Raw genomic sequence first — 16,727 nt, 5'->3', positions numbered from 1 at the left:
GCTTTGAATTTTCTGGACACTCTGCCCATTTCATCAGCCCACATCGAGACGTGGACCCAGAGGCACCCAGTCCTTTCGAAGGTTAAAAGATTGGTTTTGACCAGCTGGCGTTTTGACAAATCTGAGCAAGTCCAGCCCTATTTGCAGTGCGGGGACGAAATCAACTGCATTTTTTGGGGAGCTGAGTGATAGTACCGGCCCCCGGGGCGACAACCACTCCTCCAGGAGTTACACAGTGCACATTCTGGGCAGACCAGGATGAAGATGCTCCCAGCTTGGAGAACCCAGTTGCTGAGTTGCTGCAATCCACAAGAGTCAGGAAATCCTCAGATCAATTGACTTTGTGAACTTGGCCAAATAGCTGCCTTTTTGAAGATTCTATTTTGACTGTATATATTTGCATATGAGGTTTTTTTTGTATGAATTTAAGGGAACTTAAGGGGGGAGGAATGTGATAGCATGACCTCTTTAAGGGCAGTTATTCAGGGATCACATAACTTCCAGGGGCCTATCAGAAAGAAGCACATGAACTGCTGCCTATCAGGTGTTAGGGCACAGGTCCTGTTGGAGGGAACCTGCAGCATGAGTCCAGGAGTTTATGGGACGAGGCCCATATCTGTTCTGAGCTTGTTTGTATATAGTTTAACTTTCCTTCAATAAACCACCATTGTGATTCAAGACTTCCTCGTCATCTTATCTCACACTACAATAGAAACCCTTGGTTATTATTGGCTCTCAAACGCTTTGAGATATAGGTCTGAAATGGATACAGAGAAACCACAGTCTATACTGACCACAACCCATTAACTTTTGTGGAAATGTTTAAGACACAGATCCAAATGTTATGGCCGGTCACACAGGCAGGATTTTCCCATCCTGTTGCAGTGAACGGAGATTTGACTGGGCCCAATTCTCCAACTTTGCTGCAGTGTGAGCATGGCTGGTAAGATCATGCCCACAAAATTCCAGGTTATTCCTTTGCAGTTTATTTCTCCAACCGTACCTCCTGAAAACCACCCACACTGCCAGGAAATCAAATGTGATTGCAAATGGCCTGTGCAGATCTTAAGGAAACTCAGTTAGAACTGAGAATATAATATTGACCAAGGTTAAGAGAATGAATGTGTATGTGAGTGTGTTTCTTCTTTTATATTTATTTATTTTTCTCATTTTGTAATGAAATGTGAATGCATCTCATTTCATTCATTGTGGTGGGGAAATGTCATGACAATGGATTACAGCCCCAAATTACGTACAGACATATTGAACTCTTAAATAAGGCATGAGGTTTTTTTTAACAAAGGACATACAAGCAGAAACTGGCTGAGACTACAAAGTAACCACTTGCAGGAATTCCTATGTGAATTATACTCAGTCCTGAGAGAGAGAGACAGACAATGGAATGTCACACCCTTTTTTTGGAAGAGACGTTTCAATGGAAGAAATGTAATGCAAACTGAAATATAATCTTCTGTGGAGATAATAGAAACTGAGTACCATATCCTGTGACTTATATCACATGAGGTGGATATGCCGGCATTGGACTGGGGTAAACACAGTAAGAAGTCTCACAACGCCAGGTTAAAGTCCAACAGGTTTATTTGGTAGCACAAGCCACTAGCTTTCAGAGCGCTGCCCCTTCATCAGGTGAATGGGAGTTCTGTTCACAAACAGGGCATATAAAGACACAAACTCAATTTACAAAATAATGGTTGGAATGTGAGTCTTTACAGGTAATCAAGTCTTAAAGGCACAGACAATGTGAGTGGAGAGAGGGTTAAGCACAGGTTAAAGAGATGTGTATTGTCTCCAGCCACGACAGTTAGTGAGATTTTGCAAGCCCAGGCAAGTTGTGGGGGTTACAGATAGTGTGACATGAACCCAAGATCCTGGTTGAGGCCGTCCTCATGTGTGCAGAACTTGGCTATCAGTCTCTGCTCAGGGACTCTGCGCTGTCGTGCGTCATGAAGGCCACTTTGGAGAACGCTTACCCGAAGATCAGAGGCCAAATGCCCGTGACCGCTGAAGTGTTCCCCAACAGGAAGAGAACCCTTTTGCCTGGTGATTGTCGAGCGGTGTTCATTCATCCGTTGTCGTAGCGTCTGCATGGTCTCCCCAATGTACCATGCCTCGGGACATCCTTTCCCAGGAACACTTCAGCGATCACGGGCATTTGGCATGGTAGCACAGTGGTTAGCACTGCTGCTTCACAGCTCCAGGGATCTGGGTTCGATTCCCGGCTTGGGTCACTGTCTGTGTGGAGTTTGCACATTCTCCTCGTGTCTGCGTGGGTTTCCTCCGGGTGCTCCGGTTTCCTCCCACAGTCCAAAGATGTGCGGGTTAGGTTGATTGGCCATGCTAAAAAAAAATTGCCCTTGGTGTCCTGAGATGCGTCGGTTAGAGGGATTAGTGGGTAAATATGTAGGGATATGGGGGTAGGGCCTGGGTAGGATTGTGGTCGGTGCAGACTCGATGGGCCGAATGGCCTCTTTCTGTACTGTAGGGTTTCTATGATTTCTATTAGTCTCTGTATCTTATTTGGTGTTCTAGTTCTATTGGGCTAGTGGATGCTGTGAAGGTCACAGCTAAAAAACATCCATGTGATTGCAGTTAAAAAGTCGATCCCTCCCTCTCTCTCTCTCTCTCTGGTTGCTGGAAGCAAAGCCACAATCAAAAGTGAAGTTGAACAAATCATTTCTGCTAACCTGCAGAACTAAGAATATCCAAACCAACTGCCCAACTGCCAGTGCCGGATTTAGACTTGGTGAGGCCCTAAGCTACATAAATCTTGGAGGCCCCCTTGTTAAAAAGTCTCACAAAGGTGCGCACCAAAACAGAACCTTGGGTCGCCTAAAAAAATTGAAAACATAATTATGCCTTTTAATTATTTAATAGCAAGGTATTTAAAGTGAAAAATACAAATTATTTTCAAATGAATGCATTTACTGATTACATATTTATCATTTGGCTGGCTTGATCTCTCTCATAGATATTGGTAAATTTGGGTAATTTGTTGAGTTGCTCTTCAAGCTGGTGCTTTCTTTTTCTTTTCTGGTGTCCGCTCTTAAATGTTCTCTTCATTGTCAACCTTCTGAAATTTTGTGAGGCCCCTGTGGATTGTGAGGCCTTGAGCGGTAGCTTGTTTAGCTTGTGCCTAAATCCGGCACTGCCAACTGCTGAAGTCAGCGCCCCTGGAATCACCCAACTTAAAGTCCACAACCTTTCATCATTTACTCCTCACAGACGAGCCAAAGACTGATTCATAAATAATTTTTAAAACTTTTATTTTTGGACTCACTTATCATTTCCAATCTTTGTGTATGTATGTTGTATTTTATTATTTTCTTCTTTGAGTTTTAGCAACTAATAAACTCTCTCTTGCTTTAACTCCAGAAAGCCCAGTTAAATTGGCTCCTTAAAAAGCATAAATATATTTGGACTTGACAAAGGTATCCAGGATGGAAGGGATCCTCTTTGAATTAGTTTTGTTGCGACCAACCGAGGGAGTGAATAAAGAAGGGGATCAGTTCATCTCTTCTCAACTGGGAGTATAACAATTGGAGGGAATCTTGACTGGAATCATAATAAATGGAGGGATCTCACCGAGGACTGGTTGTAACATTACTAAAGTTTATTTGTTCAGTTTAAAGTTTATTTATTAATGTCACAAGTAGGCTTACATTAACACTGCACCTGTTTGGGTACACTGGGGGAGAATTTAGCATGGCCAATGCATCTAACCCGCATATCCCTGTTCGATTCCCGGCTTGGGTCACTGTCTGTGCGGAGTCTGCATGTTCTCCCCGTTTCTGCATGGGTTTCCTTTGGGTGCTCTGATTTCCTCCCACAGTCTGAAAGATGTGCCGGTTAGGTGCATTGGCCATGCCAAATTCTCCTTCAGTGTACCCGAACTGGTCCCAGAGTGTGGCAACTAGGGGATTTTCACAGTAACTTCATGTGTTAATGTAAGCCTACTTGTGACACTAATAAATAAATAAGTCTTTTGGACTGTGAGAAAAAACTGGACCACCCGGAGGAAACCCATGCAGACACAGGGAGAACATGCAGATTCCGCACAGACAGTCACCCAAGCCAGGAATTGAACACGGGTTCCTGGCGCAGTGAGACAGCAGTGCTAAGCATGGTCAGTAGTGCCATGGGCTAACAACAGTGAAAGTTTAGCCAATTGCCATGCTCCTTGTAACTCCCCTTCCTATTTTTTGGAGGTAAGTTTGGTTTCAGTTTCCCGCTGTCATTGTTTTCAATGTGAAGCAAAAACAGAAGCCTCCATCTGGTAGCCTGGCAACTCCTGTTCCACCCGCTCAGTATCTTGTTACTCAAAACCATAGGGAACTTGTGTGGGTGACCTATAAAGAATTGAAATGTTACTTAGCTCTCTGCCTGAAACCCAATGGCTTCACAGTGGTCCCACAATGCCAATTCTGGGCATCGTATCATATACATTTCTGAAGTACCTATCACACACGCCTCCGTATTTAATCTGGCCCATGCACGCACACACTCAGACACACATAAATGCATATATTTTACATAGTGATATTATTTATATAAAATGTATAATTAATTCATTCATTCAGAATGTACTTGATGCTTTTGAAGTAATAACCTTGGCCTGAGGTTATTTTCCATAAGACTCCAGCATCAGGAAAATAAAACTCAGACAGCTGGGAACACCATCTGGAACATAGTAATTTGTGCTTAATAAGTATTGGTGAGTTCAGTACCACAAGGGAATCCCGTGCTATACAGCTGATGCAATAGAAAATTTGAACCCGCTAGTACTCCATCTTAAAATCAGTAAACATGGTTGCTGTTTAAACAGTGCCTTATAATTGAGTAGCTAAAGGTGCTCTATCACCACTTGAAAACAAATAACCACACAATTTTTTAAAATAAGGCAACATATTGCATTAAAACATTGGATAGATTTTCAGTTTTACACTTTAAATATAACAGCTCTTAAGAATGTTATGCTCACAGGTAATTAGAAGCAGTTGTCTCTTCTCAAAATCATTCACTGCCAAAACACTACTTATGCACATTACCTTTAAGTACAATGGCAATTCTTCCCGTAACCAACGATTTGAAAATCATTGGTTAGGGCAGCACGGTGGCACTGTGGTTAGCAGTGCCAGGGTCCCAGGTTCAATTCTGGCCTCGGCCACTGTCTGTGTGGAATTTGCACTTTCTCCCCATGTGTTTTCTCTGGATGCTCTGGTTTCCTCCCACAGTCCAAAGATGTGTGGGTTAGGTTGATTAGCCATGCTTAAATTGACCCTAGTGTCAGATGGATTAGCAAGGTAAATGCATCAGGTTACAGGAATAGGGCTTGGTGGGATTGTGATTGGTACAGACTTGATGGGCCAAATGGCCTCCTTCTGTACTGTAGGGATTCTATGAAAACACAGACAACGGAATGAATAAAATCTTAATGCAAGAAAAGGTAACATGAGCGGTTGTGTCTGAGGTATTGGGGGACGAACAATTTCGCTTTTACTTCAGGAAAGATTGGCCACATCTGGTGTGATGATTCTGACGGCAGGGCTGATCTAGTCTCTATAACCTTTAATCCTTTCAGGGCAAATGCAGACGTTCAGTTGATGAGTTGGCTCTCACTTGCAGAACCATGTTTGTTAGAGCACATGCTAGATAATAGAGAATGTGTGAATTTGCCCAGTGATATCGAATGTTATTTCCCCAACTACCCAAAGAGCCGAAATGGAGCTCAGGGGTTAGCCCATGGACAACTGTCACCCCTTTCCTTGTATTCCTTATAGTTGGCAGTTGTTGCACCAGTAGAGTCAAGGATCTTGGCAGCTCATCAAGCTCCATTACCACACCATTATTATAAGCAACAGTTGACAAGGGAAGGGTTAACCTTGCTTAGAGGGAGGGATGAAAATGGCTTGGGCAGGGGTTCAGTTGTTTGCTTCCCTGGCCCTTCTCCTGCTATTCCTTATGCCATACCGCATGGCTTGGAGATTTATTGGATGAATTCCAGGTCACTATATCTGCAGGACCTCATAACATGAGCGTTCCCTGCAGTTTATAGAGTTAAAATGTGGTGTGCTGGGAATGTTGGCACAGATACTTGCTGCAAGGTTTAGCTACATCACTTCAGCTGAAAGAATGACAAGCTTTGGGAAAAGCATGACACTGGCTATGGCCTAGGCGCAAGTGCTTCACAAGTGTCTAACTAGCTCCAGAAAACGAATAACCGGGGGAAAAAGTAATAAAAGAAAGGGGGAAAAGGAACAAAACAAATGACTTGCATTTAGAAAGAGCTTTTTACATCTTCCTCACGTCCAACGAATTTCATATTTTAATGTGGGGAAAGGTAGCTACCAATTTGCACACACAAGGTGCCACAACAGGATCGAGGTGAACGTTTTAATGAAAATGTTGAGGGTTAAGTTTATGTCTGGGCAACAGAAGAGCTTTCCTTTTCTTCGAGTAGCATCTTTTATTTTCATCCCAATAGGCCTTGGTTTAATGGCTCATTCATTCAAAAGATACCATGGGTCGAGTCTTCCAAGGAATGGCAATCAGCATTAGATTGCCCCACTCCGCTTCTATTGTCTTACTTTGGACTGGGGCTCTACATTTCCTGCCCAGACTTCTGACCCTGCTGAGAAATGTGGAGCATAGCTGCTGCTGGAGTGTGTCAGTGCAGTGTAGTGTAATGTAGGAGCGTCAGTGGAGGCATAGTCATACCCCCTTTTATGGCACTTAGGGAAGAAAATCTGTTGTCCTTGCCTGGTTTGGCCTACATGTGACTCCAGATCCACAGCAATGTGGTTGACTCTTAAATTCCCTCAGGGATGGCCAATAAATGGCCCAGTCAATGACACTCACATCCCATGAATGAATATAAACAATTTTGGCATGTGCCTTTGTTTCAATGTAACTCTGCCAAGCTAGGAGAGGAAGCAAGTGTATAAGGGGTTAGAATTTTGTTTTTAGCTAATCTTCACACCCACACTGTTTTATTCCTTGGGGAATATTGGAGGAAGTGATGGAAAGAGCTGATTATTATCCCATTGAACCATGTTATGAATGCTCCTTCAATGACCAACAGGTCCAGATGTTGAGCTTGAACCCGGAGCTTCCGGTCCAGAGGTAGGGGCACTGCCAGCATGCCATAAGATAGGTTGGGCACAGGAGGGAGTTGAGGAAGCTAATCAGGGAGTGAGGTTAGCTGGGTGGGAGCAGGAGGATTGTTGGGTGGTTGAGGGTGGGGTTGTAACTGAGTGATCAGGGGAGTTAGGCAGGGGGTGTGTAGGTCAGGAGATATGTGTTATTCGGTGGGTCGAGGGGAGCAGTATAGATACCCAGCAGTTAGAACTGACCATAAAACCATAAACCATAGGAGCAGAAGTAGGTCATTCAGCTCGTCGATTGTTTTAATCCTTCTAACTTTTCCTGGATAACTATTTCACTGAGTCAGTGCCATCTGATTTAACTGGGAGTTTTGGAGTGTCCCAGGAAGCTGAAACATCCTGGACAATTCCGTGCAGCCTTTGTATGGGGACCTCCGAGCGGGACTCTAAATCATATTCTGGAGTATGACCTTCTGGGGATAAGATAAATGAATGCTCAAGTTTTTGGATTGGGGCTTGGGTCCTTAACCTTTTGGCTCACATACCTACCAGTGGCACAAGCTGACAAAAAAATGGACAGCAGGGCAGCACGGTGGCACAGTGGTTAGCACTGCTGCCTCACAGTGTCAGGGACCTGGGTTCAATTCGGCTTTGGGTGACTGTGTGGAGTTTGCACGTTCTCCCCATGTCTGCGTGAGTTTCGTTCGGGTGCTCCAGTTTCCTCTCACAGTCCAAATATATGCAGATTCGGGGGAATCTGCATATATCAAATTGCCATGGTGTGTAAATTAGCTATAGTGGATGTGCTGGGTTGTGAGGATGGGGCAAGGGGGTCAGCCTGGGTGGGATGTTCTTTGGAGGATCAGTACAGTGCTGCCTTCTGCACTGTCGGGATTCTGTGATTCCATGATTCAATAACATAACAAGCCCCATAACATGTACTTAAAGATATTTAAAAAAGGCCAGCTGTTGGCCATAGAATAAGTTTATTTATTAGTCAAAAATAAGGCTTATATTAACACTGCAATGAAGTTACTGTGAAAATCCTCTAGTCGCCACAGTCCAGCACTTATTTAGGTCAATGCACTTGAACCAGCATGTCTTTCAGAATGTGGAAGAAACCCACACAGACATGGGGAGAACCTACAGACTCCACACAGACAGTCACCTAAGCTAGGAATTGAACACAGGTCCCTAGCGCTGTAAAACAGCAGTGCTGACCACTGTGCTACCCAGCCTAGAAGTCTCACAACACCCGGTTAAAGTCCAACAGATTTATTTGGTAGCAAAAGCCACAAGCTTTCAGAGCGCTGCTCCTTCGTCAGGTAACTTACCTCAGACTTAACTCAGGCTTACCTGACGAAGGAGCAGCGCTCCGAAAGCTAGTGGCTTTTGCTACCAAATAAATCTGTTGGACTTTAACCTGGCGTTGTGAGACTTGTTAGTGTGTTTACCCCAGTCCAACGCAGGCATCTCCACATCATGACTGCCCAGCCGATCCAGACAGTTAGCCTGATCCTCTGAAGATACTGTCGTTGGCCTCTTTTAGGTAAGAAACTGTCGTTGGGATCAGGTTGCAGCACAGGTTTGCCTGAGGGAGGTGCATCTGGTTCCGGGTGGGCGCCAGGAGAGGCGTTCTCTCTTTCCACCGTACTGTGTAGTGTTGACTGGGTGATCAACAAGACATTGTACAATCACGGGACAAGGGAGAGTGAATGCAGGGCGCCTAGAGAGAGAGAGAATTACACCCAGAGCCCAAAACAGGACAATGGGGGGGGGGGGCGGGGGAGCACTGAACAACAGTTGATAAACTGCAGTGACAAGTTTACAAAGTACTGACTCCTGTGTGGGTGGATGTTACGCGAAAACACCAGTTCTGTCAATACAACAGAAAGCAGGAGGGGAGGCGCCGGTTTTGGAAAACTGTGCAAGACATTTACTGTGTGTTTTTTTTTGTTCTTTAAAAACCTGGAAACATGACTGCTGAGGAAATCCGGCGGCTAGCGCTGCTTTTGCTGGTCCCTGCCTTTTTATCGCAAAGTAAAAGCTTCGCTTTGAACCTTGATTCAATGCCCAGGACGACAAGCGAATTCGCTGGTGAGTGTTTTATTTTTAAATATGCGCCTCGACCACAATGCAAATTCGACGAGGGGAACTTTATCAGGAGAGGAAACTTTTTTATTTAAACTGAAGTCTGGCGAGTTCTTCATCAGAACATTGAGTTTAGACAGCTAACCACAGCGAGAGTTGTCCTAGCTATTATAGAGATTTGTGCATTTTTATATTACTCTTGCAGGCTCAGGGGTTCGGAGGAACAAGTCATGAAACGCCACATTCTGTAACATCTGCAGAGCTAAGGGGAAAGAGCAGGGGAGTGGGACTATTTGGGTAGTTTTTTCAAAGAGTTAGCACAAGCAGGATGGACAGAATAGCCGCCAGGGTGAGACCTCGGTCAGGAAAAATTACACCCATTTGTATTTTTTGTATATTAAATACCATTGCAAAAGCCATAGATATTAATTTAAAAATAAATACATTTGAAATTCAGGATTTTTATTCTCCTGATTTTGAACAAAAAACAAATTTGGCCTCCTTGCATGAATTAATTTTCTCAGGGACGTTTTTGAATTCCCTCCCCATTGCATTTGAGTAAGAGAAATGCATCTGTCCAAATTATAAAAATGGCAACACCAATGTGATAAGTTTCACTTGTCACATGTGGAGCATACTACCTCAGCTAAAAGTTTTTGCTTTATCTTCTGTTTGATTTTGCACAAAAAAATGCCCATCACCATTAAAACGTCTAAAAATAGAAGGATTCTTTTGGGATTTAGTCCTCAATATTTTTCTACAGGTACCAAGTCTTGGTATGCTCAATTAGTGTCCAGCTTTGTTCCTGATCATTTGAAATGTTGGGAGATGTAGACCTAAATTTTTGCCAAATTGGGGTAAAAATGGCAGATGGTACCCAAAAGCAGACATCCCACCCCACTGCCAGAAAATCCTCTTTTATGGCAGTGGGGAAAAGCAGTGGGGTGTGAAACACAAATCTGCTGAGGTATTTGAAATTAGTTTTAAGTTCAGACAGACACTATTATCCCTGTTACAATTGCATTAACCCACTGTGTGGGAACCATGATTTTTTTTGAGAAGGTATAAACACTTGTTGGATATAAGGATGTGTTTAATTGTCCTGATCTGAAGTTATTTGAATCCTCTTTAAAATTGAAAAAAAAGTCTCCAGCATTCACTTGGAGTATAAAAATAGGCAACTAGTACTGAATGCACTGGTTGGCAGACCATCTGGTCTAGTCTTACAAGAACCATTACCCTTTATTTTGCAATTGCAATTTCAATAAACTCCATTGTTTATATTCCCAAGCTTTGTTATACATAGAAGCCCATTATGAATGTTTGGCAGAGTTTCAGAAGGTACAGAACCACTTAACTCAGCAGGGAGCAGTATAGATACTTTGTCAGTTTTAAGAGATTACTGAAGGATTACCTGTATTTGATCTGATTAGTGAAATAGATGTTTGTTTTTAAGATGGATTAACCACTGAGGAGATTTACTTTTTCTGAATTTGTTTCATGAATGAGAGTTTTTTTCAGTATCAAGTTTAAGCGAAACCTCTGTTAGGTTGTTAAGTGGGAAGGCAGGATCAGGCTATTGAGTTGGATGATCAGCCATGATCATAATGAATGGCTCAAAGGGCCAAATTGTCTACTCCTGCTTTTATTTTCTATGTTTCTATATGCAACAGTTTGAAAGTGTTGTAAATCTTTATCATCTGACAAAACACAATCTTACTGTCATGCCATTTTGGTGGACTTTAGAAACATAGAAAAACTACAGCACAAACAGGCCCTTCGGCCCACAAGTTGTGCCGAACACATCCCTACCTTATAGACATACCTATAACCCTCCATCCTATTACGCTCCATGTACTCATCCAGGAGTCTCTTAAAAGACCCTATTGAGTTCGCCTCCACCACCACTGATGGCAGCCGATTCCACTCGCCCACCACCCTCTGTGTGAAAAACTTACCCCTAACATCTCCCCTGTACCTACCCCCCAGCACCCTAAACCTGTGTCCTCTTGTAGCAGACATTTCCACCCTGGGAAAAAGCCTCTGAGAGTCCACCCGATCTATGCCTCTCAACATCTTATACACCTCTATTAGGTCTCCTCTCATCCTTTGTCTCTCCAAGGAGAAAAGACCGAGCTCCCTCAGCCTATCCTCATAAGGCATGCCACTCAATCCAGGCAACATCCTTGTAAATCTCCTCTGCACCCTTTCAATCTTTTCCACATCCTTCCTATAGTGAGCTGACCAGAACTGAGCACAGTACTCCAAGTGGGGTCTGACGAGGGTCTTATATAGCTGCATCATTATCCCCGGACTCCTAAACTCAATCCCTCGATTGATAAAGGTCAGCACACCATACGCCTTCTTAACCACCTCCTCCACCTGCGGGGCCGATTTCAGAGTCCTATGGACCCGGACCCCAAGGTCCTTCTGATCCTTTACAGTACTAAGAGTCTTTCCTTTTATATTGTACTCCTTCATCCCATTTGACCTACCAAAATGGACCACGACGCATTTATCTGGGTTGAAGTCCATCTGCCACTTGTCTGCCCAGTCTTGCATCCTATCTATGTCCCTCTGTAACTTCTGACATCCCTCCAGACTATCCACAACCCCACCAACCTTCGTGTCGTCGGCAAACTTACCAACCCATCCCTCCGCTTCCTCATCCAGGTCATTTATGAAAATGACAAACAGCAAGGGTCCCAGAACAGATCCCTGGGGCACACCACTGGTGACCGACCTCCATTTAGAAAAAGACCCATCTATACCCACTCTCTGCCTCCTTTGGGCAAGCCAGTTCTGGATCCACCGGGCAGCATAATGTTTTAAAGCAGATTGCAAAACTTTATCCCACTAGAAAAATCACAGGCACAATGAGGCCCCTAAAATAAACATGCACATTTTTTACATATAAAAATGGCACTAAAACATGTCGTCTTTTTCTTGAGAGCAGAATGGTTTTTAAAAGAAAAGCAAACAGTGGAATATATTTATGGAAGTTTTTCACAAGATACAGTTAGAAATAACACACTTGAACTTGGAATTAACGAAACCAAATTCTTGTAGGGTTATTCAGAACAGCTGGGAAGATATCAATGCAGAGTTAAGAGGAGCGTTTCTGAAAATCTCTGCTTAAGCCTTGCAGCTCCAACCCAACTATCTTACTCAACATTTTGCATGACAGCACCTTGTGAGACCCACAATAATCCTGTGTTTTCTCCCAGCTGGGCTGAACCTTCTCATCCTCAGTAGTTCACCGTCAGAGTGTTGGAGAAATGTTGCGCCATTTGCCAGGAGAATGCTGATTCGAGAAAGGGACCAGTCAGAACCACTTTAGCAATAGAGAAAATCTGACACAGTGAATCTTGTCAAAGTCTTTTCTGGAAATGTGTGACATTGCTACAGTTGTGAGGGCCTAACTTGTTGTGGGGATTTTGAGTGCATGCCATTTTACTATAACATTCGTTGAAATGAAAGTCATGTGGGCAATTCTCCTAAAAAATGCTAAGTGTCGAATTCATGTAAAAACTGGAGTAAATCCCACTAGTTTTTCAGCAGGAGTTTCAAATTGAATCTCCCACTCAGAGCACTGCAGAGCACCTCAGTGTGAATCACGCTGAAATTCAGGGGCAGGGGCTATTCCCGCTGGAGAGGCTGGCAGCATAGCAGGTCACTGCGCATGCGCTGATCTGTCAGCACCAAGATCGGCGCATGTGCAGGGGCCCCGCACTGCCGGCCTCTCGATCGCTGGCCAGCTCGATTGCTGGCCAGCCCCTCGACCCCTTATCACTGCCCCTCAAAGCCCTCCACGGCCTGATCACTGGCCTTCCGGACATGTCCAGGCCAGCCTCGACCCCCCACCCCGGCCCCCTTGATGTCCCCCACTCTGCAGCCCCGATCTTCTGATATCCCCCCCCCACATGCAGCCCCCACCTACAGTCCCAACCCCCTAATGCAGCCCCCATCCTAATGCCCAGTCCTGATTGCTGGGCTCCCTCCCTCTGTCACTAAACCCGATTGCAGAGTGGCAGCAGGACCCCCCCAGCCCCACCCATCTCTCCCCCAGAGGCCCCATTCTCATCAGGCCCCGTCCAATTAGGCCCTGCCGCCTTGGTACTGCCAGATGCCCAGTGGGCAGTGCCAAGGTGTCCCCTTGGGCATTGCCACTTTGCCCTTTTGGTAGTGCCAGGAGCCGTGGAGCCGACGGCACTGGAAATCAGGCTGCCGGAGACATGCGGAGGCCGTGTCGCCCAGTGGGGAGCCCGCAAAAAGGCCTCCACTCAAGTCTCTTGGCCTGCTGCACTACAAAAACAGAGCAGCGGGCTGGGAGAATCGCCCCCATGATCTGTACTAGTCTGTGATCCCAACTCAAATGATATAGTCACAAAATATAGTGAGTAGATGCAAGACTTGACTTAAATCCATATTTTTTGTCTTTTCCTTTCCTGCTATCTTCTCCAGACTGTTCTTATCAGCATGTCTCCTTTTTCAGCTCAGAGACTGGCTACTTTGGAAGATTCCACCACATTAGCCATTATTGACTGTGAGCTCAGCTGACAGCAAGATGGCCTTATCTCAATCTGGGTTGTCGTTACAGACTATATATGTGTTTTATTGTCATGACAGTACCATAGATCATGGCGTATAAGTTGATCTTAGAAGTCTCCATAAATCCTACAAAAAATGGGTCAATTAATATCCTGAGATTAAAAGGTGATGTACCTTTTGAAAAATGAGAAAAAACAGAACATTTGTAATTCAAATAAAACTAATGTGCACAGTTTATTGAATGAATTAATTCTGTAAGGATACCTTTTACCATAATCATGTTTTGAAAATGTCATATTTATTGGGCTGGATCTTTCAGTCTCCAGATCATTGGAGACCAAACATGCAACTTGCACGTTGGGACTCTGTGAAAGTCACGACACTCTGACTTGCATGGGAATTGCCCGGGAAGTTTGGACAATTCCCCTGCACCTTGGAATCCTCTGAGAATTTGTAGCTGAATGTTAGGAAATGTTAGGCAAATTCGAACCTAGTCTAATATCTAGGTAAATACAAAACCGACAACCCAATATCTCCCTGACCACCCAACTATTTTCCCAATCACCCGACTCGGGGACCACTCGACCATCCACCCATTCCATTTGGCATGAACAGGATCCTTGAATGTCTTGTTGAGGCCCAAACCCAAAGTTTGAACCACAGGCATAAAGCCTTCCTGGTATAACTTCAACGTGGGTGTTAATTCTTTGGAGGTGCCTCTTGATCTCATTGGTTATATGCCATCTGAACACGTTCAGCACATGATGTGGAAGTGCCGGCGTTGGACTGGAGTGGGCACAGTAAGAAGCCTCATAACACCAGATTAAAGCCCAAAAGGTTCATTTGGAATCACGAGCTTTCGGAGTGCTGCTCCTTCACTCCCTGATGAAGGAACAGCGCTCCAAAAGCTCGTGATTCCAAATAGACCTGTTGGACTTTAATCTGGTGTCGTGAAGCTTCTTACTATGTTCAATACAATAAGCTTCATTTCTTATCTAGACCAGTGGCATCCATATGGTACACATTATCGATCCATAACTTCACCCCATCCTCATCCATTGTCATGGACATGCACAAAACTCCTGCAGGGAACTTGATTTTTAGCACGGTTTTACATTTGAAGATTACCAAGGGCTTTAATATCATTCAGTTGGCCATGCAGGCTGGCACCTTTGTGAATTTCATCTTCTCATGTCCTGTTATTTTCGCTCGAACTAGTCTTGAAAATTTCCACTCTACAGTTTGGCTGCAGGGCAAATTCAAAACCATGTTGCTGGTATGACATAATGGGCACTCCTTTTTGTGCTGCTGTCTGATAATGAATCACTGGAAATTCATCATTTTGCCATCCTGGTCTTTAGGGCGTCTCTTCAACAATCTGCTGCCGCAAGATAGTTTTGTTCCATAAAGCAGCTACACAAACTAACTGTTTTGGATATTCATTTGAAGAGAGGCCTGCATGCAAACTGAAAATGTTCAGAATTATGACAGGCCTGTCACCAAACTTTGAAGAATCTTCAAATGAATTGCAGCATGTCACTGAATTGCAGCAGTTTTGTGGATCATCGGCAATCTGTACGAAGGGTAAACTAAACTGCCTACACTAAAATGCCAATTCTTTGCTGACAATGTTGTCTTTATCCATCTCTCTCCATTGCATTCTATCACTCTCCATTAAGAGCATTGGTAAGTTTAGGGTTAACACAAATGCCACCTTGGTTGACTAGATCCTTTCTTTCATAGAATCCCTTGAGTGCAAAAGGAAGCCATTCAGCCCATCAAGTCTGCACTGATAACAATCCCACCCAGGCCCTCTCCCCGTAACCTGACATATTTACCCTGCCAATCCCCTGACACTAAGGGGCAATTTAGCATGGCCAATCAATCTAACCCACACATCTTTGGACAGTGGGAGGAAACTGGAGCACCCGGAGGAAAGCCACACAGACACGGGGCGAGCGTGCAAATTTCACACAGATAGTTACTCGAAGCCAGAATTAAATCCAGGTCCCCGGCACTGTGAGGCAGCAGTGCTAACCATTGTGCCACCATGCCAGTTTTAAGAGAGATGTTTGGGAGACTGATTAAGTAGGGAATTGTATCAGAATTTGATGGAAATTAGCAGAGAATCCTCTGATCGGCGTATGCTTGTGATAAGCTCAGATTAATACATCACTCAGTAGGTGTCCAGTAAGGCATCACAGTGGTTGTGCAGTATTTTTGTATTGCATCCACCTGAATTGTGTAATAGAAAATGTTACAGTACAATTACTGATTCTGCCCAAACTTGCACCTGGAAGGGCCACCAACATACATGGGTGGCATATGAGCTAATGCAGGTCTGTCACTGGTGGTTGTAATGAGGTGATACCAGAGCATAGAATGACTCAATAACCCTTTGGCTCAAACATGCTTTTTCTCCCTATGGATTAGTACTAATGCAATAAGCACACTGCCTCACATCAAGATCCGGCAACACTTACAGGAGACACTTTGAAAAGTGAGAGGAACAACCAATAGAAAATAACTAATCCAAAAGAAGCAGGTGCTTGTACAGTGGTGCATTATTCACACTGGAATTTTTCTGCCAAGTTGCAGACACTCGGCACTAATAGCTTCCCCTGAGACCTCGCATTAAAAAAAAAGATTATGACGTTTTATCGCACTTGCACTGCAACTGAATCATCTTTGTAGACCTGACCCAATGCAGAATCGCATATCTACCTTTTCAACACAGTTCCACATGGTGTATAAAATGGCCGCAGCTCTAAACCTTTCTTGAGGTTAAATGTCATCAAAGCTCATAAGGTTATGGCAAGCCACAGTATTAAAAGGAATTTATCCAAACACCCCCTTTTTCATAAAGAAGAAAAATAATTGCCAGTACTTTCATTGGCAAGTTACCCCACATCTGTATTCTATAAAGAAAATGATCACACAAAAAAAAGTTTGTTCTTTCTAATC

At 44.0% G+C, this 16,727-nt stretch overlaps 1 protein-coding gene across 1 annotated transcript in view; it reads left to right on the top strand.

Annotated features, from left to right (window-relative positions):
* The first annotated feature begins 8,733 nt into the window (after window positions 1-8,733).
* Window positions 8,734-16,727, top strand: part of LOC144505212 (semaphorin-4B-like) — a 132,843-nt gene continuing 124,849 nt past the window's right edge. The window contains exon 1 of the mRNA XM_078231196.1: window positions 8,734-9,218. Within this exon, the coding sequence (XP_078087322.1) occupies window positions 9,098-9,218 (121 nt within the window). The 5' untranslated portion in view covers window positions 8,734-9,097. The remainder of the gene's footprint in view (window positions 9,219-16,727) is intronic.

The sequence above is a fragment of the Mustelus asterias genome, chromosome 16, assembly GCF_964213995.1.
Source record: "Mustelus asterias chromosome 16, sMusAst1.hap1.1, whole genome shotgun sequence".
NCBI lineage: Eukaryota > Metazoa > Chordata > Chondrichthyes > Carcharhiniformes > Triakidae > Mustelus > Mustelus asterias.
Note: the sequence above shows the minus strand (reverse complement) of the source record. Positions and strands in the feature narration are given on the sequence as shown.